The sequence below is a fragment of the Chamaea fasciata genome, unplaced genomic scaffold (genome assembly GCF_029207755.1).
Source record: "Chamaea fasciata isolate MVZ Bird 193981 ecotype frontalis unplaced genomic scaffold, bChaFas1.0.hap1 SCAF_7, whole genome shotgun sequence".
Lineage (NCBI taxonomy): Eukaryota > Metazoa > Chordata > Aves > Passeriformes > Sylviidae > Chamaea > Chamaea fasciata.
The window spans coordinates 28,354,569-28,378,100 of record NW_027094092.1 but is presented as its reverse complement, the minus strand read 5'-3'; the positions used below and the strand labels follow the sequence as shown (position 1 = coordinate 28,378,100).

Genomic DNA, 23,532 nt, shown 5'->3' with positions numbered 1-23,532 from the left:
CGTATTATTATTATTATTGTTATTGTTATTATTATTATTATTATATTTTAGTTGTTTCAATTATTAAACTGTTTTTATCTCAACCCACACAGTTTACCTTTTCTTTCTGAACCTCCTTCCCACTGGGAGGGGTGGGAGGAGAGTGAGCAAGCAGCTGCAACATACTTGGCAAATTTCTTCAAGATACACAGTGTTCCTTAGCAGCAATTTAATGTATTTTAGAGATGACAGTCTTGGCTTAGAACAAAAGCAAATTTACCTTGATCTGAGATAACTGCAATATTAAGTGTTTTTAAAAGTTTTCTTTAGCCAGGAAGAGATTTCAAACAAGAAACACAGGTATACTGTAACTTAATCCAAGGCAGCTCCAGGCCTCACCTATCACGACTGGCCTGCCACACAATAACAGCTACCTAGGACTTCATACTCTTACTGCACTGGCACAGACCATTTCACAGAATCAGAGATTGGTTTGGTTTGAAAAGGACCTTTTGGATTATCTAGTTCCAACCCCCTATGTGATGGGGTTCCACTAGTCCAGCTTGTGTCTTCTTATTTCCTCCAGCACCATTTCACGTACCACAGTGACCCACATCTCTTGGGAAACTGTGCAGAAACATTTGCAAATTGCCTCTTCATGTACAAGTGACTTCCATATTAACCAAGTTCTCTCATCCATTTAAAGCATTTTAAAACACAGTTAGAACCACGAGGGGAAAAAGGGGGAAACCAGAAAGATTAGGACTGAACTTGGACTTGCAACTTCATAGCATCTTCACAGTAGTGGGACATTTCTAACAAACCACCAGAAACATCAAGTTTTTCACTGCTGTTTTGAAATCAGAAACAACAATATTTTCAAGGAGAAAACCTCAGAAAGGGACCTCACACATTTTATAAAACATAGACTAGATTTGTTGAGATATGTTTGTCTTGCTCATTTGGCCCAAGAAGAAATGGGAGAAAAGTATGCATAAATACTCCTACCCAAAGCTCACTGAAAGCCTCCTCCCAATTCAGTCCTGGTTTTTCAAATCAATCTTTAAGCATAGAGAAAAACAGAAACTATAGCATTTTATTACTTTATCTTTCCCATAACTGCATTTGCAAGTAAGCTTTCTAGCCTAAACTATGCTTTTATTTTCACCTCTGTCTCTTCAGTATGCAGGTCTGTAAACAAGAACTCCCTGACTCTGCTGTTTCTCTGTCTCAGCACACATCCCTACAAGGCAATTTCAGTGTACAATTGATCAGCAATAGCACGCCATCAGCGTGGCAACCTGAAACTTCTGCCACTCCTTTTGTATATAAAAAGCAAAATTAAAAAAGTCTTAGTGGGTACTAGTTATGCATAGATAGTTGGAAGGTGCTGGCTGTACTGTTATTTTTATTTTATTATTTTTATAATAATGTTCTAAAAATTTTGTTATTTTATCTCCATCTTTCAATTAATCCACATCTCCCTTGTCTGACACCTAACCCTTGTTTGCAACACCTGAATTATAATTGTTATTTCTCAGAGGACACCCCTCCCACTCCCTCTACCCCCCCGAAGAAGGTCTGTGGTTATAAGGAATAAATCTGTGGTGTTAGTCAAGGGGCAGGTATCTTGCCTTTTGACAAAAATGCAGGATTAAGTTTTCATCATCTAATCAAAACCATCCATGTTCTATCATGACAATACGCACAGCCTAAACAATGTCTTACCTCGCTTCTGCAGACAGCATAGATAACTATTTAAGGACCCATTTGCTCTAAACAAAAAGCTGTGAAAAACTGTGAATCACAAGCTCTGTAGTTCACATCCGATCTTAATGGAAGCAGCCCTTTTTGAACACAGGACACAAAGAAAAGGTACACATTAAAAACTTACAGGAAAATGCATATAATAAAAACATAAATTATATATTTGGGAGGCAGCAAGAGTTGACCATCATAATTTGCAGTCACTAACATCTTTCTTCTCAAATGTTCCCTAGTGTTGGGTACTTATCCTGCCTTTACAGAATGTTTGCTAAAAGTGTGCTCCTTGCTTTCTAAATACAAGTAATTCTTTTGTTAGCAGACAAGTGCAATATAGCCCTTTATCCTGAAACACCTTTTAAAAACGTTTTCACTGTGATCTGGACTACAGACTCCTTTTTATGCTGATCTGATAAAATGGTCTAGTTACTGCTGTAATATAAATAATAAAACTTACTGAATGGTATTTCCATGTCCCTAATATTTTTCAGAAGGCATACATATTTTATGTTTTGTTAAAAAAATTAAAATTACAATGCTTCTGTGTGGCACTCTATAGAGCTGCAAGGACATTGTTTATTTGCAGCTGAAGAAAAGATCACAGAGTAAGCCAAGAGAAACCCCTTGAGACAGTCGGACAAAGCATCTATCAAATATTGCAGGAATTCTAGGTAGGGGAGACTTGCAGAATAGTTCCAAATACTTTAGAAATTCAGTTAATTTGGGGAACCCCACAGACAGCTCCTCTTAGCGACAATAAAATACACAGCACTTCTCAGAAGCAACCAGCAGTCAAGACACTGGAAAATTTCCAGGAAATAAAAACAATTTGTTCTTGTGAAATGCCAGATTTGCTGTCACTACACTGCTGACATATGTATTACAGTTCAGAAATGCAATGCTTACTGGCTGTGATCTGGATAATCCTTCTTCACTCCTTCACAAAAGAAGAGCCTGTTCCCTATGGTCTACCTCCCTCCTGAAGGGCTGCTCCATGTACACAGCGAAACAGACACTTATATCTCACTGCAATATCTGCTCCTTGCCTGTTTGTATGTCACAGATGTGAATCAAATCACAGAGACACAGAATGGCCTGCTTGGAGGGAACCCAGAGGAGACAGCAAGTGCAATTTTTTCTGTTTGGTTGTTAATGAATGACAGAAGAACATGTCTCTCAATGAATTGAAGAAAACATTAGGTGAAGGAGGAAATTGAAGCAAATAATTATCTAGACCTGTTTTAAGAAGTTTACATTTTTAAACTGTAGATATGAAGCATTAACACAATATCTGAAATTTACTTAATTACATCAGTTTAAGAGCTCAGGGTACAAAGAACAGCATGCCTTACTGCCTGCATTGAATAACTTAAAAGAAAATATACAGAGGTAACATTTACTCTGCATTTAATGATATCACATGAGATTAGAGCTGTTCAGAACCTGTTGAATTATTCTGATGAGTTATCAGATGGCTCTGCCAAAGAGCATTGAGAGCATCCAAAGCTACTGCTTTTTATTTTTTGGTGAATTTTGACTGATGGTTTTCTTTAGGAACTCTTCGTTTTTACTGTCTTTGAAACAACTGCCGTATTCTACGGGATTGGGCCTTTTTGTTCGTAAACTGTCCCTCTATTTTTCGTCTGTAACGGATGGAAAGGGCTACTCCAACAATACACATAGCAAAAAAAGCAAATAGTGCTAGTCTTACTTTTGTTCTCTGAGAAATCTTCCTGGGTGGAGGGGGTCCACTGTCAATGCTACCTCCAAATCCTCTCAATTCACAATATGGAGGAGCCCAGCCATATTCACAGTGACAGTTCTTACGATTGTTACACACTCCTCTGTCATGACACTTTGTCATGTTGCAGTCGTAGTTCAGCACTGATACGCTCATACAAGTTCTGTTGATACAAAGCATATCATTACCACATGGTGTGCCGTCTTCCACAGCTCCCACATCTGCTCTCGGTATCCCTATGTGATAGTCGAGACCCCAGCAAATTTTATCTCGAACAGGAGTTTGGACTAGTGTTACGTGGTTCTGCAAGGAAGGTATTTTGACTATGTCTTCACACTGAATCCTACCACATAAGACATTCTCAGTACTGCATTTTGTAAACCAGACATTGTCACGAATACCACAATTCCCAAACCGGTCACCTTGAGTATTCACGGCTTTGAAGCAATCTAAAGCGGCAACCTTGGCCTGTTTGCCAAAGAGATCCTGGCACTTTTTACTGTGGGAAGAACATTTTCCTTGATAGCAATAGATCCCATCTTCACAAGGGGCTCCATCTTGTAGGTATGCATCCAGTGGGCACAGTGGGGAAATCCCATTGCAATACTCTGGCAGGTCACAGCTGCCAGTACTTGCTCTGCAGACTGTTCCTGCTGGAAGAATCTGACAGTTCCTGCAGCATTTTCCAGATGCACAGACTGAACCTGCAGTAAATGTACAGTTTGCGCGGCAACAAGGATCCCTTCTGCAGTTTGCTGCTGAACCACAGTCACACTGCTCTCCACTTTCTACTATCTTATTCCCACAGTATTCACGTTTGTCGGTGTAGAAACTGCCAGGTGCTGGTGGCTGACGAAGGCACAGAGCGCCATTTGCAAGAAACTCGAAGAACTCCTTGTAACTGCACTCACTGAACGCATCAGTTTCAGAATTGTTTTCATACATAATGCATGTCTTGCGTCTGCATTTACACTCCGGTGCATCATGGGTCATCCCAAGATTATGGCCCAGCTCGTGGACAAATGTGACAAAAACTCCAGACAACTTTCTCTCCGTGAGGGAAATAACAGCCGATGACCAGTGGCTATCACACACTGTCCCTATAAATGCCAGTCCCAGGTGGCTTCCAAACCACTGAAATGCAAATAAGTGAGCAACATCGTGGTACATACGAGGGTACAGGTTTTTCTTTCTCCAGTTGTTAAAGTCACTAAGTACGTTGGGAATAGACTGAGTGATATTTATAAAGTTATTTTCAGTCCAGATCTCTAGTCCTATCAGAAACAGCCGGACAGAAAGCTGCTTGTACATAGCATCCCCAGCATTGATGATTTCCATGACGGTCTTCAAGACTTCGGATTTGCTCCTGCCTGACTTCACAAACCGCACGTGGTCCACGACTACTACTATCTTCACATACCTGATGTGTGTCCACCAGTCCTTCAGCCCTTCATTCTCCTCCTCTGCCTTGGCGGCCTTGAACCACGGCAGCACAGCCTTTTGTTGCCGCAGCACCTCCGGCGTCAGTCCGCAGCTGGGTCCCTCGGGGCTGTCGGCCTCCTCCATGCGGTAGAGAACGTGCCGAAAGGCCGGATCGCTGGGGACGGGCTCGATCTGGTAGGTATCGTCCTCCACCCAGAGCACGCCTTGGAGGCCCCTGCTGCAGGTGCTGAGGGCCACCAGGGAGCCGGGGCTGCCCAGCACGTCGCCCTGGTAGAAGCAGCTGTCGCGCACGAAGGGGCGCTCCTCCCGGCGGGCCCCGTCGCGGCCGTAGGTGACCAGGGTGAAGGGGCGGGACACCAGGCCCCTCCTGGGCTGCAGGCGCAGCACCCGCGGCCGCCCCGCCACGTTCAGCCAGTAGGAAAGGGCCGGGGCGTCGTCGCCGGCGCGGGGGCTCAGCCGCCGCGGCACCGTCACCCACGTGGTGCGCGGCTCCGCGGGCCGGGCCCCCCGGGCCCCGGGGCACCCCGCCACGCCCAGCAGCAGCAGCAGCAGGAGCCCCGGCAGCGCCCCCATCGCGGCTGCCCCGGCCCGAGCGGGGATGGAACTTGGGAGGGCCCGGCCCGGGCGGAACCGCCCCGAGGCTCCAACTGCCGCCGTGCGGGCCGGGCCGGGGCCGGCGGGGCAGCGGCGCCCGTCCCCGGGAAACGGCACCTGCCGCCGCGGCGCTTCGCCGAGCACGGCCCGGGCGCCTCCACACAGCCCACCCTGCGCTCTGAGCCGGGACACAGGCTCTCGTGAGAAGGAAGCAGTAAGTTAGCCTCCCAAAACCACGTTCCCAGCTTTTAATATAAATCTTCATTTCAAATTAATGGTTACTTCTCCTTCTGGGCAGACATAGTGAGAACAGCCACCAGTTCAACTTCAAAATCCTTGTCACAGATGTTTGCGTTGAGCAAAGAGATCATCTGGGTAGACCACAAGTGGGAAAATATGTTTTTAAATCTCAAAAGGTTGGCTTTTGCTTTTTTGCTGTTTTTATTACAGGATAATTTGTGAGTGGACATCAGAAACAGGCTGTTTCAGCCCCAGAGAATATCTGGAAAGGCTTAGAGTCTGAAATGAGTAAGTACAGAAATACTCCCTGTGGTGACCTTAGCATGTCCCTTACTATAGTTACTACAGCATACGCACTCCCCAAGAAAAAAGGTAGAACCAAGGAGCACCTTTCTACCCATCCCATACAGATGTCAGGAATCCTGCCTTTTGTCACCAGCTTCTGTGCGCTGACCATCACCCTGGCACAGGCAGCAACACTTTATATTTCAAACCACCAGAGACAGCCCTGCCCCTCAGGAGGCTGGGCAAGAAAGAAAAAAGCAGCTGGCAGAATGCTCAGAACCTCCTTCTGCTGTCTCATACCCCAGGATCCTGAGTGGGCTGGTACCTTATGCTGGCCACATGGCAAGTCTAACAACTTTAGGTTACCAACTGTTGTCCAAAGGTGCTTCAGATTCTGTGGTTTGGTACCTTGCTCATTCCTTGGAAGCATGGCCAGCATTAGTAGCATACACCTTGGAATACACTACCTCAGATTAAAGGAGTGAATACAGGATGCCTGCTTCTATTAGGATCTGTCTAGGAAGATCTTTCTAGCTAGCCATCCAAACTCATGACCTATCTATTTTAGCCTTAGATTTATTTTCTTCTTGGTTTTAAAATTATAGAAACTATTTCTTGTGAAGTCTTTTATGTGCAGCTAGTTGTTGAATGTTTGTCCACTACTTTTCAATTACCAGCTTTGCATTTCAGTAATGTGAATTACGTCAGATTATGTCTCTTGAAATAAATATAACCCAGACCACAGAAATGGAAAAATCCTATTTCATAAAAAATCCTGTTTTGGCCTGTTTTATGTCATAAATCTCTCTCCCAAAACATTAACTTCTGTAATAAACTATCAGCTTAACCATTAAGTAAAACCAGTGTCCAATAATATCTAGAAACTAAGACCATTCTAACATCTACCTATGTAGATTTGAGGGTCCAGTTATCAAACCTTTTATCTTTATCCCAAGCACACTAGAGGCACAGCAATTTGTAGTAATTTTCCTCCTCAAAACAGAACACAATATCCAAGCAATATTCCAATGTCCAAGCAAAAACAAAAATGCTGCCAGAACATATGACATATTTGCTACTAACAAAGTATACATTTAAGAAAGGCATTCCAGCAGCCAGGAGTTTTATTTGCCAAGAATTCCAATTCCTTTCTATTTATAAAAGTCTTCTTTTTACATAGGAAACCTAGACACAAAGGATGCAAGTTTGTAAAGATTTCGGGAGGCTGCTGAACATGTCCATGTAAAAACCATTCTCAGAAGCCAGCATTCTAAATAAGATGAAGTCTGAAAACACCTCCTTTGAGGCAGCTCACATCCTGACATTAACATTGGCATGAGAGGTTTCTACAGAAAAAGCTGTGACAGGGATCTCAGTCCCTGAATTGTCAGTCTCAGTGGAAGGGCTTAAATATAAAGAAAAGGTTGCAAGAATCTTCTGTTTTCCAGGTACTGACTAATCCAGATGTGTAATAGCTTCTCCCTTCACTGGAGTCTCATTCGTTTCTCAGGTGGTCCTTTAGCACCAGCACTCTGAGCATTCTTCACAGTCTCTTTTTCCTCTTGCTTGACAGCTTCAGGAGCTGGTTCTGGTTCCTTCTTGATTTGATCCACTAAAGATGTAACAGCAAAACAAAGTTAAACCTCAGACTTTCATTCCTAAAACACTCTTCAGAGTATTTAGAAAATATTGTTTATGTCACAAGGGCAACATTAATTTCAAAGCTGTAAGAATAATAAGCAGAGAAATAATTCATACTTCTATCGACTAAAAGGTGGAAGAGACCGAAGTGATACAGTTCATGCCCTTCCTGTTTGGAGGTTCCCTATAATCAACTCAAACTCTTCACTCTCATCCATTACTGTGCACAATTAGATAATGCCAGAATTCCAAACCACCTCACAGTAGCAGCAGCAAGAGGTTACATGGCAACTGAAAGATACTGCATACAGAGTCTATTTTTTAAGTCTTGTGAGAATATTGCAGTTTTACCTGGGATAGGCTTTTCTCCAGGCTTTTGCTGTGGGGGAAGAAAAAAAAGCAATATATCAGTGGAACCAAAGTGGTAATTCTCAACCCTTCCTGCCATTAATTTAGGAATAAAAGGCAAGCAATGCTCTCTTGCAAGAGGTGAGGGTAGAATGGGTCACTAAATACACTTTAAGTTAACATTTTATAACATCCAGTTTTTCCTCTGACAACTGAAAAACACTGAAGACAAAAATATGCAGTTAGCCAGTCTTTCCCAGGACTGGCTGAGGAGCACTTTTGTGAGATGATGTAAACCTAATTTCCTTTGCTCCCAAGCAGAAGACCTGGTGGAACAAATGGCTACCAAAGACAATCAGAGGTAACCACAACAACTTCACAGAATGCCAACAATTTTCATGCTAACTAATGAGTCTCCAGAACGATGGAGTAACTAAAACAAAATACTGTGATGGCTTGATTGACTTCACAAAGCAAGAAACTGGAAGCAGCAGCAACATCAGATAGCTGAGAACAGAGCCTATGTGATCAGATAAGAAAGGTGTATAATAAGGTTCACTCTCATAGTTTTGCCAAGGTCTTAATGACTCCAGTGATTACAAAGGGAGATCCTGCACTCTAATATGAGCCTTCCATGTCAAGTTTATTATCAAATCCATGTTACTGTTGCAGAAATACACAGAATTTCCATTCAGTTTCAGCTGTTTAAGTACTTATGACTGTTCTTCTAAGTTACAGTAAAACTGCAGCTTTTGAGTGTCATACCTGAACAAATCTGGGTGGAAACTTCTGTCTTAGGTCTAAAAGCAAAGCATCTACTCGTTGTCTTTGGAAAATAGAGCTGGGTTCTTCTTTCTTCTTGGCTTTTGGTTTAGTTTTCTCTGCAAGTCACAGAAATATTAGAGAAGAATGTATTAAAATTCATTTTCTCTTAGCAGCTCTTGGTTGTATGACAAGTCGGTATCTGTCTCTCCTCTGAACTTCACCCACGTTTTCTTACTGACATAGGTTTTTTGTTTTGTTTTGTTCTGCTTTTGTGGAAGGCAGATTAAGGATGGTTTTAACCTCCTGACAAACTGGTTTGGCTTCTGAAAATGTCTTTTGGTCCCCCGTGGGTTGAAGAATTGCCCACTTTGTTGACACACAGTTCATTATTTTCATCTCCCACCCATGCCTCAATGTTCATTCCCACCAGCACAGAAGGGCAAGATTCCTTTCACCTAGTAGAGAGCCCTAACTTACCCTTCAGACGCTTCATCTCCCCTCTCCACCATCACTGTGCATTGCCTCAAGCTTTTCCCTACATTCCTTTCCTCTCCCAAAGTATGCAGGAGAAACTACTAATCATACCTCGTTCTTCTTGATCTTTGAAATGCCACCAGTAGCCCTTGGATGGGTGATAGCGACAGTAGGACATGGCTTCTTCAAAAGCAGACTGAATTCCATGCACTGCAGTGAGCTTTCAGAAGAACAGTGTAAGGCAGTGTTCAGAACTCAAGGACAAAACACAGTATATATTTTGAAAAAAGGTATTTTAAAATTGGTATTCTATATTCATTTTTGTTCTGGGCAGGGAACTTGGAACATCCAGTTTTGGACTGAGAATGTAATTTCTTTAACAAGTTCTCACAATTCTCTTCTGAAATGCTTTTCTAAACAGACAGAGAAAAACTTGCAAAAGCAACAGTTTACAAGAACAGAAGCAATCAAAACAAACTTGAGCATCCAATTTAAGAAGAAATACCATATCAACTTAAAAACATAAGCCTCATTTAAAAATAAATATTAAATTAGCTTAACATTAACGTTCCAAAGCAAGCTTCACTGATTATGTATTTAATTACTATTTCATATGTATTGTCAAATAATTTTTTAAAATTTTGATAATTCAAACTTCATGCTGTTCTGCCAATTGTGTAGCTTCAGTTATTTCAATCCTTTATCCTTAAAAATGTATCCTAGTTTCTGGGCAATACTGCACTCTCACAAGACCTTGCATTTTCTTGTGGGATGCTCACAATATTAACCGATGGGATTTGTTTTAAGTTACTGCAGATCTTTCCTCAAAATAGCGAGGGAGAGATTTAAACAGCCTGGGGGACAACCAAAAGTAAAAACAGATATAAACCAGTGTCCATCAAATGCACAGAACACTTACAACTCTGGAGTTAATGACAGACCCCAAGTCAGGTGCTTGATAAATCACTCCAGCAATAATATAGTAGTCAGCCAATGGCAAAACTGTGGGAAGGAAAGGGAGAAAAACAGGGGATCAATTTAAAGCTTTGGACGAGAACTGTGTATTTGTTGCTGAATTTCAGTTGCAGCAGAAGAAATTGCAATATTTCTCTCATCACAAAATTTTCTCTTGTTAATCTTTTCCTTCAAGATGCTTTATTTGCACCTTAGGGACAGACTGATAAGGAGAGAAAAACCAATGTCTGCTTTACAGACAGAAAAGCATCAGCTTTAAAGTCCTGTCCTACTGCAAGCAAATGATTTGCCTCACAGAACTGGGATTTTCAGAGTACACTAGAGCTACTACTAGTCAAGTGAACTGCTCTGGAAGTAATTCCACTGGCCCTGGCTACCAGTAGAAACCCACAATAATATAAGATCTCATTCTTCTGGACTCAGCTTTCTCTAAGTTCTACAGTCCTCTCAGCTAAATTTCCCAGACCCAGTGAATTAAGGACACACAGAGCACGCTTTTCTAAATAAATAACATTCTGCCAAAAGACGACTACCTTCCAAAGGCATTTGCTAAATCAGATTTGGAACCACTACTGACCAATCAAAAATTCTTGTTCATTAGACCTGCAGTGCAGAGGAACATTAAAGTTGCCTCCGTAACTCTGCCAAACATTGTTCAATTGAGAAACTATAGCAATACTCTCAGCTTCACATTCCTAAGGACATTACCTGTGCACACGTGTTCCAGTTCCTCCATCTCTACTAACAATTCATCCAGTACTTGCATTTTTTGAAGCTAGGACATCTGCCTAAATTAGCAGTCCCAGACAGCTGGGTGCATATTACAGCCAGTTCCCACTTCTCCTCAAAAGAAAAAGTATGCTTAGCACTTCTTTAGAAATGGACCAAGACACAGAACAGTAGTTTTACTGTCTCACAGCTCTGTACCAGGGCCCAGTCTCCTAGACAGGCAATTCTCCCTAGTCATTGATCTAAAGATTTTTCTAATATCAATTGAAACAGGCAAAAACTTGTCTTTAAGAATTTCAAATATAAATACATCCATTTTAAAAACACACAGAAGTCATAAGACAGGCCTGCATCAGTTGTATTTGAATATTTGACACTAGCTATGAACTCATTAAATTTCAGTTTTACATGCCCATTCCCATGTCTCAAATACACGAATTTTTGCACCCTGATGAAATAAAACACACGGTAACATCTGAGCTAGGGAACTATGCAAGTCAATCAAAGTACCCAGCACAAACTTTACAGTCACAGTGGGAAAAATGTTACCAAACAAGTCTCAGTTAAGTTCCACCAAACATATATCTGCCTTACAGCATAAGTCTAAACACATATACTGTGGTAGCTCCAACTCCAGTCTCAATCTGAAAGCCATCAAAACCAGAAATTAAGGGCTGTATGACAATTCCATACTCACTTTTAGAAGCTATGTTCAAAATCTCTAAGAAAGAAAGAACTCAAAACAACGTACGAAAGAATCAATCAAACATGTTTTCTCAATTTGGAACTGCAATGTAAACAGACCATTATCTGATATAACCAAGTAAGAAACATTTCAAGACAAGGCAAAGTCCTGTATTAGACCAAAATGTTTGTACAGAACCTAAATCCCCCCAAAAAAGAAGTTAAGAAATAACTAGCACTAACCTTGCCTTTCTTTCCTACAAAGCTTATTCTGAAATAACTTATATTACTTTATATGAACATGCAGATAAGACAGTCCAATAACTATTGAAATGTGGCTACATATTTGATTAAATCACACACACACAAACAAATTCAAAGTTAAAAAGGAATAATGAAGCCAGTTGCATGCAGATGGGAAAAAAAAAGCTAAGGTATTTGATTTAAAAACTGGAAAGTGACACTGTAGGAAGGAGTGGTGCTGTTATCACAAGACTCCATCACAACAAGAAATGGACACTCTTGCAGAGCCTAACAGATAAATACAACATGGAATGAATGCTATTAGCAATTTCCTGTAGGAAAATGTAGCACAGGGCAGCACTTTCTCATTCGCTGTTCCCATTTTCCCACAAGATGGCACTCCCTACTGCTGGCACACTGCAGGGAACTGCTGGAGAAAGGATCTCCCCACCACAAGGCCTCATACCCTCCCAGTTAGACTGGAGATGAAGACAGAAAAGGGGAAGCCGAAGTGCTTAGACACAAATTAGGAACTGATAAAAACAACTGACTGCTTGGGCTTCTGAACAGGGGCAAGAAGTCAGTGACTGTACCTTGTGTTGGAGATTGCCTTTGCTGCTTTCGGATAATGAAGAGAATGGGCTCTTGAGCATGAAGAAGGATGTACTCCACTCCAACCATCTGGCTGAAAAAGGAGCAACCAGAGTAAGTATCTTCCTCGAAGTAGAATCTGTAGCATGTGAAGAGCGACCAAAGGGCCCGGCAATAAAGTAACAAAGTTCTCATGCTTTGAAAGCTCTTCTTTGTAACATGCAGTAAATAAAGGCAAAGGATTTCCTGAGCTAGCTATCAAACCCTATGTGCATAGACAAAGGGAGTTACAACAACCTGACACAAGTAGAACACATTAGCAACAGATAAATAGCAAGAAAGACAACAATCTGTCATCATGGAGATGTCATTTAAATACAGCAACAAAGAACTGGTTATGATGTGACCATCTGTGTGTCTGCTGTGAAAGCCTCTCTGCAACCACATCTGAGCACAAGTGACTTCACCAATGGACTTCTAGCTCTGCTTGCAAAATCCCTATCATATTGTGGAGTCTTTAAATAGTTCTCCAACAACTCACTTGTGCTCAGCAAAGCAGATGGGGAACTGAAAAGAAAGTTAACTTGCACATGCAGTCTCAATACACAACCATATGTGATCAGTTTATTTACAACACTCACTACTCTTATTATCCATACTAAAAAGCCAGTTCTTTGGAGGAATTATGTCCTAATTATGGCACACAGCCAGCAGTATATGGAGACACAAACTATTTATGAACTCAAAGTATCCCCTAACATAAACCCTATTCACCACAGAGAAAACATTTAAGTACATTACATTTTTCAGGTTCTGTTGAGCAGGGAGGATGAGAGAACACAGCTTTTCTACTTCAGAGAAATATCTAAAGGATAATTTACTGCCATCTCAAAAGATACACAGAATCCTACATGCTTAACACCTCCTTGAGATGGCATAAGAAGTAGAAAACATCCAAATACAGAAAAAGCTGGGCTCCCTGGAAAGTGGTGGAACTGAAAAACACAGAACAGAATGAGCTTTCCAGCATGCTTCCATCCAATCACCAAAGCCTCTGAATGGACGGACAAGGGATACTGCACAGGTTGCAAATTACAACTTACTTCAGATGGTCCAGGGTCATCCGCTGCATTTTGACAACTTCATTGTTACATGTTCGGTCATAGAAAGGGTTACTTCGCTCTGAGAAATAGTCCAACACACTCCCATTGTTTAATATTGGAATCCAGGAGCTGTCAACCCAGGAAATTCCCAACAGATTATCTGGGAAAATAAATCCACATTGAGTACCAAGGCAGTCAAAACCACTACAAATACATCCAAGAGTAAATTGCCACCAGTTAACAATTATAGCAGAGAAAGGAGATGGAACACAAACACACCTGTTAAAATTAAAGAAGTATTTCATAGAGTTCAAATAATAATTGATAACCTTTAGCCTTCTGCAGGTCACTTAGCAGTATACCTAAAAAAAAAAAAAACACCACCAAAAAGACCAAAAAAACAACAGGAAACACAAAGATGTTTCCCAGTAATCTTGAACAAGAGACTCTGTTCTTGACTATAAAATTAATCTGCCAAATTGCCTGCAGCGAATTACTTGTTCCATAACTCAGTGGATATTACAGATATATAACTACTGAACAATTATATTTAAAAAGCAAGCTTTTTAAATGAACACACTTTATAACCTACAAGTCATAATAGGCCAGTTAAATTCTTACAGATTTAGGGAAATATAAATTGAAATCCCTGCATTTTGTTATCACGCTGCAGCAAAATGTTCCTCAGGCACAGCAGAGAAACCAGTGTCAGCAACCAGTTCCACAGGCAACAAATTTGCTAACATTGGAGATCCAGGAGGAACCTTGGAAAAAAACTCTGAAATTTGTCGATTTTAAATCACAGGAGCAGCAAACAGAATTTTCAAGACACAAAAAAGCAGAAAGACATATGCGTTGTTTAGATTTAAAAAACCCTAAGTGATGAGAAGTCATTGAAGACTGACTGAAGATCTGAGGTTCCCTCCTCATGGGAACCACTCCCTAAAGTTCATGCATTATATACATACCCCAAACTCCCACTTATCATTCCACTGAGAGTATTTTACTTCTGTGACAATTCAGCATGCTCAAGGATCATCAGATCAGTTTCAAAAATGTCAGCTCATACACTACTAGCAGCTTCTCCGAGGAAGAGTTAATAAAGTAACAGGACCTCCTTAGCAAACCAGGAAAAATGCAACAGAAATAGCTACATGTAAATCATTTTTACTCGCTAATCTCAGAATTTTCAGCCCAACTGTTTCAGGCAGGGCAGGGAAAGGGAGGGAGAGGTCCAGAGGCATTAATGTTATTTCACATAGGCTGTTCTCTCTCCTCACTAGAGAAAAGGAAATCTCAGAAACACGGCAATAAGATCCATTATTAAGCACCTAAGCTGTGGTAGCACTGTTTATTCCAAATGCTATTCAAATCCAAAAGAGCTCTCCTTCCAAAAAACCTTTAAATCTTAAGCACTTGCATTCTTCTCATAATCAACTCTCACATTGTACTTCAAATACAAATGTTCTTTGTTTGTATGATTAACAACACCTGCATTTCTCAGAGGAATGTCAAGCGAGCTTTAGAGATATATATATATAGCTATCATGCTGTATATTGACTGATAAATGTATTGTAAAATGGAATATAAAGTTGGTCTCTAAGACTCAACTTATCCACAGCTGCTAAGTGCCAATATTTTTAATTGTCTTTAAAACTAACGAGATTGTTCTCTTAACTATTCTTGGAAAAAAGGAGAGGAAGAATAAAACAAACTGTGAGCCTGACATGACTGTTATACTGAAGGGTGTACTGTTTATTTTGGGTATAAGAAAGGATGGTGTTCCTGCTTCCCTGTTCCTTTCAAAAATAGGACATCTTGTGCAAAGCATTTCTTGTAGAATTTGCATCACAGACGCAAAAGTAAAGTGCTTGTGACAATACTGCCAATCTATCATGATTTTCAAGACAATTTGGAAGACAAGCCAGAAATCCACGGCAAAAAAAAGGAGCAATTCACACAACGTGCTGGACCTGGCTTTGTTGGCCAGGTAGCCCAGCACTGGGCTTTGACAACCCAAGAGGAACAGTAAAGTAGCCTGACAGGGTATTGGGTTTGCCTGACCAGGTTTGGTAGGGGGCGTTAAAGGAGTGGCTTCAGTGAGAAGCTGCTGGAAGCTTCCCCGTGTCCTACAGAGCCAAGCACAAACCATGGTAAGGTGGCTGTACCCCTGCATCTCCCCCATGGAGATCCACAGTGGAGCAGAGATCCACCTGCAGCCCCTGGAGGACCCCACACTGGAGCAGGTGGATGCCCGAAGGAGGCTGTGACCCCATGAGAAGCCGCGCTGGTACAGGCTCCTGGTCCCCTGGACAGAGGAGCCCAAGCTGGGGCAGGTTTGCTGGCAGGACTTGTGACGCTGTGGGGAACCCAAGCTGGAGCACTTTGTTCACATTTCTCCCAATGGTGAGGGCAATACAAGCCACGCCAAGCAGCCCCACAAGCTGCCAGGCCCTGCAGAGCTGCCAGGCCATGCTCACCCAGGCAAAGGAGCCCCAAAGCTGGCCCAAAGGGCAGGGCAGATCAGAGGCCATGCTCGCTGTGACAATGGGCACTTGCCCATCCTGACCCAGCTCCGGGGGCTGCAAACATCTTGGTAATTTTGGAAAAGTGAAGGATTGCCTGTGTAACCAAGCTAACCATCCTGCACAGAAGATAGTTAAAAATTGTGAGCAGCTTGTTTTAAGTGCCAAATATTAATCTGCATTATGAATTCCACCAATTTCAGAGACCAAGATGGATTAAACATTAAAAAATTTCTTGATGACCTGTATATTAGTAGACCACACATGGCTCAATGTCAAAAATTTGTGGAGATAAAATATCCTAATACTCCTAGACTGGTGAAAATGCAGTTGTTTTAGTTTCAGCAATATGTATTTTGAATTTAAATGATAGTCCCACATGATAGTAGGCCCAAAGGGATACACAGTAAAATTACACCAACAATTCCATTTTTCAGAGGTGCAAATTTTTTTTATTTTTCACTACTGGTTTTGATGTGTCATGCAGAGAAATCTGGGATGGTTTTTCATAGGTAGACCCACTGATCATCCAGCATTCTACCTTAATTTCTAACCTTTCCGTTCTCCAAATTCAGGGAATACTATTATCAGCTTCACCCTTATCTGAGTCCCATTCATTTTTAAAATATTTAACCAAAGTGGCTAGGCTTAAATCTGTTTTACTGGAGTGTATCAGCTTTTGGAAACTATCATGTTGATTAATAACCCTAACTGGGGGAGTTAGGCAGGCTATATTGAATACCTGTCTACCTTGAAGAAGAAGAAAATGGTATTAAAGAAGGTGAAAGGAGATCAATAGGCAGGGGGGCTGGGGTTTGAAAGGGCTCCCACGCTTTGGCCTGAATCAGTGTACAGTGTACTCTTTTGGAGGCAGGAAGGGACAATTAGATCTCAACATTATTTCTGACTGTGAGAGGAGGGGACTGGTGGAAAACATCAAGGCATTCCTAGCAGACCTTGCAGTTCCAGTACAACCAGAGAATGAAACAATAGACTTCTGATGAACAGCAGAGCCACACATTCAGTAATAAACAGACACAAAGGGCCTGCTTAGTAAAGTTACAATACCGATTTCTGGGGCAATGGGAAAAAGGGTTTTATGGCCATTCTTACAGCTCATGGACTGTCCCAAATGGACATACTAAACGGACCCATGAGTTTCTATATGCCAGAATGTCCCCTTCCATTGTTAGGACAAAACTTACCATGCAAGCTATATGCTCAAGTAACTTTTTTTGAGAACTGTGTATAGCTATGCATCTCACAGAAAAGGCATGGAAAGCTCAAATCTGCTTATCAATGAACTAGGCCTCAAAGGAATCTGACAATAACATCCTGGACGCAGTACTGGCTGCTGCTCAGAGTATCAATAAGAATTTAATACCTGTAAAGCCTTGTTCTCAGGGGTATAGGCTGGTGCAGGAATTAAGAGCAATAAATCAGATATAAATCAGATACCTCAACTTTGTAGTTTGGATGGGCTTTTTGTACCAGGTGAAAAAGCCCGTTTTGGGACAACAGCATTGTAGAAATTCATGGAGGATTGTCTCCTGTGGGAGGGATCCCACAGTGGAGCAGTGGAAGACTGTGCAGAGTCCTCCTGCTGAGGAGGACAGAGTGGCAGCATCAACATGCATGAACGGATCACAATCCCATTCCCTGTTCACCTTTGCTGCTTGGATGAGAGAAGTTAGAGCATTTCAGAGTGAAGTCAAGTCCAGGAAGATGGGAGTGGTGGAGGTGTTTTTAAGATTTGGTTTTATTTCTCATTCTCTTCCTCTGACCTAACTGGCATTAAATTCAATTAATTTCCCCAAATCGAGTCTGTTTTGCCCAGGACAGTAACTGATGAGTGATCTCTCCCTGCCCTGATCTTGATCCACAAAGCTTTCACCATATTCTCTCTTCCCTGTCCGTTTGAGGAAGGGGGTGATAGAGGGGCTTTAGTGGGTACCTGGCACCCAGCTACGGTTAATCCACTGCAGATAGATTAAAAATAGAAGTATGCTTCAAAATCTACTTAATATATTGAACTATATTAGATAAAAGACTTTGAGGGAGCTTAAATGATCTGGAGTAAGACAGAAGATTGTCACATCAGCTAGTAACTTAATACAGCACTCCTCCATTAATTGCCTACATAGTTCCTTTGTGTAATCTCAAACAAGGCAGTAAGAAAAACACACAGGACTACACATAATCATTAAGAATTTGAAGACAAAAAAGGAGAAAACCCCTGTGGCATTATCAACATTGACCCTTCATGAGATTTCCCTAAATACAGCTCTTGTTCATTCTCTGAGACTCCACCACACAGGCTTCTGATGTTATTCCATTCAGACACTCTTATGGAGAAAAACACCCTTCTTTTCCTGTGGCCTCTGAACCCCCACTTCTTCTCTCAAAGCTCAAATTCTTCACAACAATTTCACTTCTACGCTATTTACAACATAAATATTCTTTAACACTTCATTCAAATGTAACTTTTTCTTCAAAACTTTTTTTTTTTAATTAATATCCCTAACTTCTCACCCAAATGTTTCTTGGTTTTTGTTACTTCACCTTCCTTTCCGGCTTTCCTAACACCTGGCCGGCCTGACCACATCCCCCTGAAGCGCTCTAAAGATCACCAGCCTCACTCGCTGCTCTGGTCCTGTGCAAGTCCCACACACATGCCAGCGCTTCCCACTCTGCCCCACACTTCAGAGCTGGAACTCTTTTTTAGCTGCTCCTTTACGTCGCCATCTCCCTGCAGGACCTCCTTATCCCCCTGAAAAGGCAGAGTCTACCAGAAGGAAGCTTGTTTTTCCCAGGCGGCCCTGAGCGCACGCTCCCAGCCTGCCGCGCATCCAAGAAAGCCGCTTTTTGGGCAGCTCTTCGGCCGGGCCGTTCCGGCTTCCAAGGACCGTCACACCACCACACCGACCCCCTCCTGCGGCCGCCCCGCGGAAAGGCTGTGCCCCGCGGGCGGAGCTGAGCCCGGGCCGGCGGCAGGGCCCCGGAGCCGCGGGGAGCGAGCCCCAGCGCCGCCCTCGCCCCGGGCCTACCTCGGATGTCCACAGCCGCCATGGCCGCGCCGCGCACGTCCGGAGGCGCGCAGGAAGCGCCGCGGAGCGGGGAGGCGGAGCGGGCGGGGCGGGAGCCCTGTGCCGGGAGAACGCCCCTCGTCCCCGCGCGCAGTCGCTGGCCAGGGAAGCACCTTCCTGAAACGGAGCGCGGTGCCGCTGCGGCGAACCGCCGCAAGTCAAAGTGACCTGCGCTTCGCCTGAGTGGTGCGTAACCAGAACGACGGCGCCAGTGCCGAAAATCGACATGCCGATTCGGAGCTGCTTGCTCGAAAGGGGAGATACGAGGGTTTTGCAGTCGTTTTCACCTGACCTTGGCCCGCTGGTATTTGCTGTTCACTTTCAAAGTGAAAGAGGTGTGGGCTGCAGGTTGCTGCTCAGCATCACACCCATCCAGCTTGAGCTGACTGGGGTAGCCCAGATTTAGTTTGCCTTGTGGGAATAATAGATGTTTTGAGGTCACATCATCAAAACACTGTATGGTTCACGTCCTGAGATATGGCCCTTGGCATTTTGGCTCTTAAGTGAAATAACCGGTCATCAGTCATTTATAGAGTGAAGAACAACACTCAGTGGGTGGAAGAATATATATACACTGAAGATTAAAAAGCCCGTTATTTAGATTGACAACTGAAGTCTACCAATCTGCCGTACAGAGTGTCCAATACCCCTGTGTCATGCTAGCAGTACCTCCAAGGACTCACCGTGCCTGAGCCTTTGCTGCCAAGATCAGCCACCCCCTTGCTGGCAGTAGCAGAGTTTAAGAGAGCCTGGAGTTACCACCTTGCTGATGGCAGGCGATCATAATTGGTGAAGGAATCTCTTCCCCTTCCATTAGAAGCCTGTGTGAAAAAAGTATAGGAAGTACTTTACTGTGTATGAAGTACAGGAAAAGGATATTATTATGGTATGAGAGCAATCAAAAAGAGCAAAAGAGAGGTGATGCTGCTTATTTGTTCTCTATTCAGTCCTCTCATACTAATGCATTAGGAGACAGACTGTAATTGCAAAACCACATACTCCTTCTTTTTTTTTTTTTTTTTTCTTCCCAGGATTCCTGTCCCATTCAATATGTTAAAGTCACTATATCATTTATGAATTTTCTGGGCTTGTTTTCTGTGAAGAAGAGGTGCCTGCAGAACACTTGCTTTACATGTTTCGGGTGTTGAAAGATGTGAAGGTACCAAGTGAAGGTTACAGAAAGTGACAAGGTCAGACAGAAAAATGCTGGTTTGAAAAACTGGACTCTGGTCTTGTCAGTGGTATAGCCATACACTAGATTAATGAAGTTTTTTCAGACTCTGATTTACAAATGTGCTGAGCCCTCCATACAAATAAAGGTGGTCATGCTTTGTGTGTTTTGTAATTCTCTGCACACTGAGAAGTTAAGTTCTCTAAAATCTGTCACAGTTTAATTATTCAAAAGAAGACTTTTGTGATCTGAGTGCCTCATGGCTGCATCTCTAAAAGGGAGGTGATAACAGGCCCCTTAGCTCTGAGTTCATGAAAATAATTTTAATAATATCTGCAAAAATATGAGGCTGGGATGGTAAGTGTTCTGAGAAAATTAATCTTTTCCTCAAAAAAAAGAAAATTAATCTTTTCTTCAAAAGAAGATTTGCTTAATTGGCAAAATAAGTAAAAATAAGTAAAAAGATTGAACAGTGGAAGGAAAAGCACTGAACAGAAGAGCACTGTCCAACTGTAATACTGAATTCAGAAGAAAGCCATGAAAACACAGTACTTGGTATCATTTAATGGCACAACCAGATTAAAAATCAAATCTAACCTTATTTTTCAAACTCCTGGGTGCTTGTCTATGTCACTGAGATAATATTTTGTGTAATATGTGCTTTTCCATGGGGTAATTCTCATGTGTGCACACTGCAGCTCCCCATTCATTAGTTAGCTGCTACTCATTAGCAGTTTCTACCTTTGCCAAACACATCTCACTAGCAATATCCACACCAGAATGGGTCTAAATAATACTATGATAGGTTGCCATTCTAAACCAAATACCTCTATACCCCTGTCATGAACAATCCTCCTGGAGGGGAAAATGCCTCCAGACATAACAGCCATCCTTCTGGAGCATCTCTGATTGCCCTGCTTCATTCTATTTTTGTGCAAACTATTTCTTTTCAGTAGCAGATGGAAATTCAACCTCTGTTTTAATTATTCATGTTGTCCATCTTTCCTGCTGACTCTGCACCTCTTCTCAGCAAGTACGCCTTTGGATGAGCAAGGGGCTAAAAAGTAAAGATCCCTGGGTGGGAAATAATGGGACTTGATTGCTTACAATGAATTTTCAATTATATGGTGAGACTAGCCAAAGCACTGCTGGAAAGAATTGTTCATCTGGTAACATTTTCACCTTTTGCTGTAGCATAAAAGACGAGGGATTTTTTCCCCTGGCTTCCTCTAACAGGAGAGTCCTAATGAGCACTGGAGTTCTGTCCCTCTTAGCAGGAGGTGTGGATTACAGATGGAGAGATAATGAAAGCTATCACGTAAAATGAGGAATTTATGCACACTGCTTTTGATGTCAGAGAAAGGCACCTTAAGCAATGAATATTTAGACATATTCATTCCATTTGTGTGCTTTAAAAATGCATAAAATACTTGGATAAAAACTGACACCTTTTCAAGTCCTGGTGTTCAGATGTCATTTAGTGTCACTCTCCCTGCCGTGGAATTATTTTTCTGTATTTCTGTAGTCAGAGCTAATGAGGAATCTCATGCTACTGTGCTCCCCTATATGTAACAGAGGAGACTGTCTCTAATTTACAATGTTTGTTATCTCCAGTGGATGCAGGATTGGTAGTGCTGAGTGTTCCAAACCACATTATGGGTACAGCAGGGAGACTTCCAAGGAGTCCCTTTATAGTTTCAAATAAGCACAGCTAAACTGAGAGGGCTACATCTAAAAAGGGATGGAAAACCACCTCTGTGCACATTTCTAACAGTCTGCAGAGACTGAACAAATAAGCTAGTTATACACCATCAGATGAAAAGTATTGTTTATGAATCCTTGTCATTAAACTCTGGGTGATTTCCAAGACATAACAGAGGCTCCTGAACAAGGGTATCATCACAGCACCTCCGATTCTGCCCACCTGAATTTGAACTCACAGATTAATAGTAAATATCTTCAAGTCCCATTCTGTGTTCTAGTAAATCTAGTTCTGCAATGAAGCCCAAGGGAAATTTAAATTCTTATGCTAATGAAAAAATGCTGGGCTTGAATTACTTATGAAATGAGCAACTTGCTACTGGTTTATAATAAATAGGAATGGGAAGATATTCTTTTAAATCCTTAGCTCATGGTTTGAGGGAAAGACATGTAAACAAACCAGACAGAGAAACGTATGGGCAATGCAAAGAAAATGCTGAAATCACAGAATTTGTAAGGAGGGAAAGGAAATGTTTAAGGGGGCTACCATGAGTTTATCACCCATATTCTGTTTTAACATTTTTGCATTTGAAGTTTCTTTCTTTTCACCCTGAAAACACTCATGTTGTTGGTATCTTCAGATGGCATTACGCATGCAGCCATTTACAAAATAGCTTTCAGTAGGCCTCAAAAGCCACCACTGAATTGTGCTTTAGAAACCCACAGCACAGCCAAATTGCAAAATTCTGATTTTTAAATCCTTAATCAGGCAGTTGTGCTGAGTTCAGAGTCTGTTAATTTCTCTTTTCGCTCAGTGCATCTGCGTGTTCTTTTCCTTTTCCTGAGATGCTGTTTTCTGCACAGTTTTTATAAATACTGCTAATCACATGCATTGACTATAAAAAAATAGCCAGGCTTGTAAGCTCTTTTTTTTCTCCCTGGAAAATTGCCACTGGGAAAATCTAACTAAAGTGGTTGCAATGATGGCTGCAGCTGGTGCCCTGCTCAAAACTCTGTGTGTGTGTGTGTTCCTCCCCCCCCGCCCCCCCCCCACGTTGTTGCTCTCAGCTCTGGGCTGTAAAGAGCAGAGGAACTTTGGGACACTAAAAGTAATGTTCCTGGCATCCTCAGAGTATTTTAATACATCTCATAGTGCTTTATTAGAGTCTTCTGTTTGAAAGAATGGGGAAAGAAAGGATGAAACCCCGCTAACAGTCTAAAAACTTCCTGAAAACAATTAATCTGCCAGGAAGCCCCAGAAGGCTATCTGTCAAGAAGTTAATAAAGATGAAATGTCAGGATGCCACATGGCTGCTAACAACTGCAGGCAGGAGGGGAAATGAGCTTCCAAGCAAAGAAGCACAAATTGTGTCATCTTGCATTTGATTATGTATTAAAACCAGCAATTGCAGATTCTGACTTTTGTGTCTCTGCAGACATCTGTGACAT

General features: G+C 42.0%; 2 protein-coding genes across 2 annotated transcripts; both read right to left on the bottom strand.

The window, feature by feature from the left end:
* Positions 1-1,574: 1,574 nt before the first annotated feature.
* Positions 1,575-5,500, bottom strand: LOC136291889 (disintegrin and metalloproteinase domain-containing protein 20-like). The gene has a single exon (XM_066186980.1). It carries the CDS (start codon positions 5,498-5,500, stop codon positions 3,311-3,313), a length of 2,190 nt encoding a protein of 729 aa, XP_066043077.1. The 3' UTR covers positions 1,575-3,310.
* A 1,577-nt stretch (positions 5,501-7,077) lies between these two features.
* Positions 7,078-19,258, bottom strand: MED6 (mediator complex subunit 6). Its single transcript, XM_066188192.1, has 8 exons — positions 19,173-19,258; positions 13,600-13,759; positions 12,499-12,590; positions 10,194-10,276; positions 9,386-9,494; positions 8,801-8,916; positions 8,039-8,066; positions 7,078-7,658 (listed from the first exon to the last, which is right to left on the bottom strand). The coding sequence occupies exons 1-8, from the start codon at positions 19,192-19,194 to the stop codon at positions 7,531-7,533; spliced, it is 738 nt and encodes a 245-aa protein (XP_066044289.1). The 5' UTR covers positions 19,195-19,258; the 3' UTR covers positions 7,078-7,530.
* Positions 19,259-23,532: the final 4,274 nt, after the last annotated feature.

What these genes read in the sequence shown, in the direction of transcription:
- LOC136291889 (XM_066186980.1), bottom strand. Translation starts at nt 5,500, where the DNA reads ATGGGGGCGCTGCCGGGGCTCCTGCTGCTGCTGCTGCTGGGCGTGGCG.
- MED6 (XM_066188192.1), bottom strand. Translation starts at nt 19,194, where the DNA reads ATGGCGGCTGTGGACATCCGAG. An exon ending in GGCGGCTGTGGACATCCGAG is followed by an intron (nt 13,760 to 19,172) that starts GTAGGCCCGGGG and finishes TTATTTTCCCAG; the next exon opens with ATAATCTGTTGGGAATTTCC. An exon ending in CAAAGATCAAGAAGAACGAG is followed by an intron (nt 8,917 to 9,385) that starts GTATGATTAGTA and finishes TGTGACTTGCAG; the next exon opens with AGAAAACTAAACCAAAAGCC.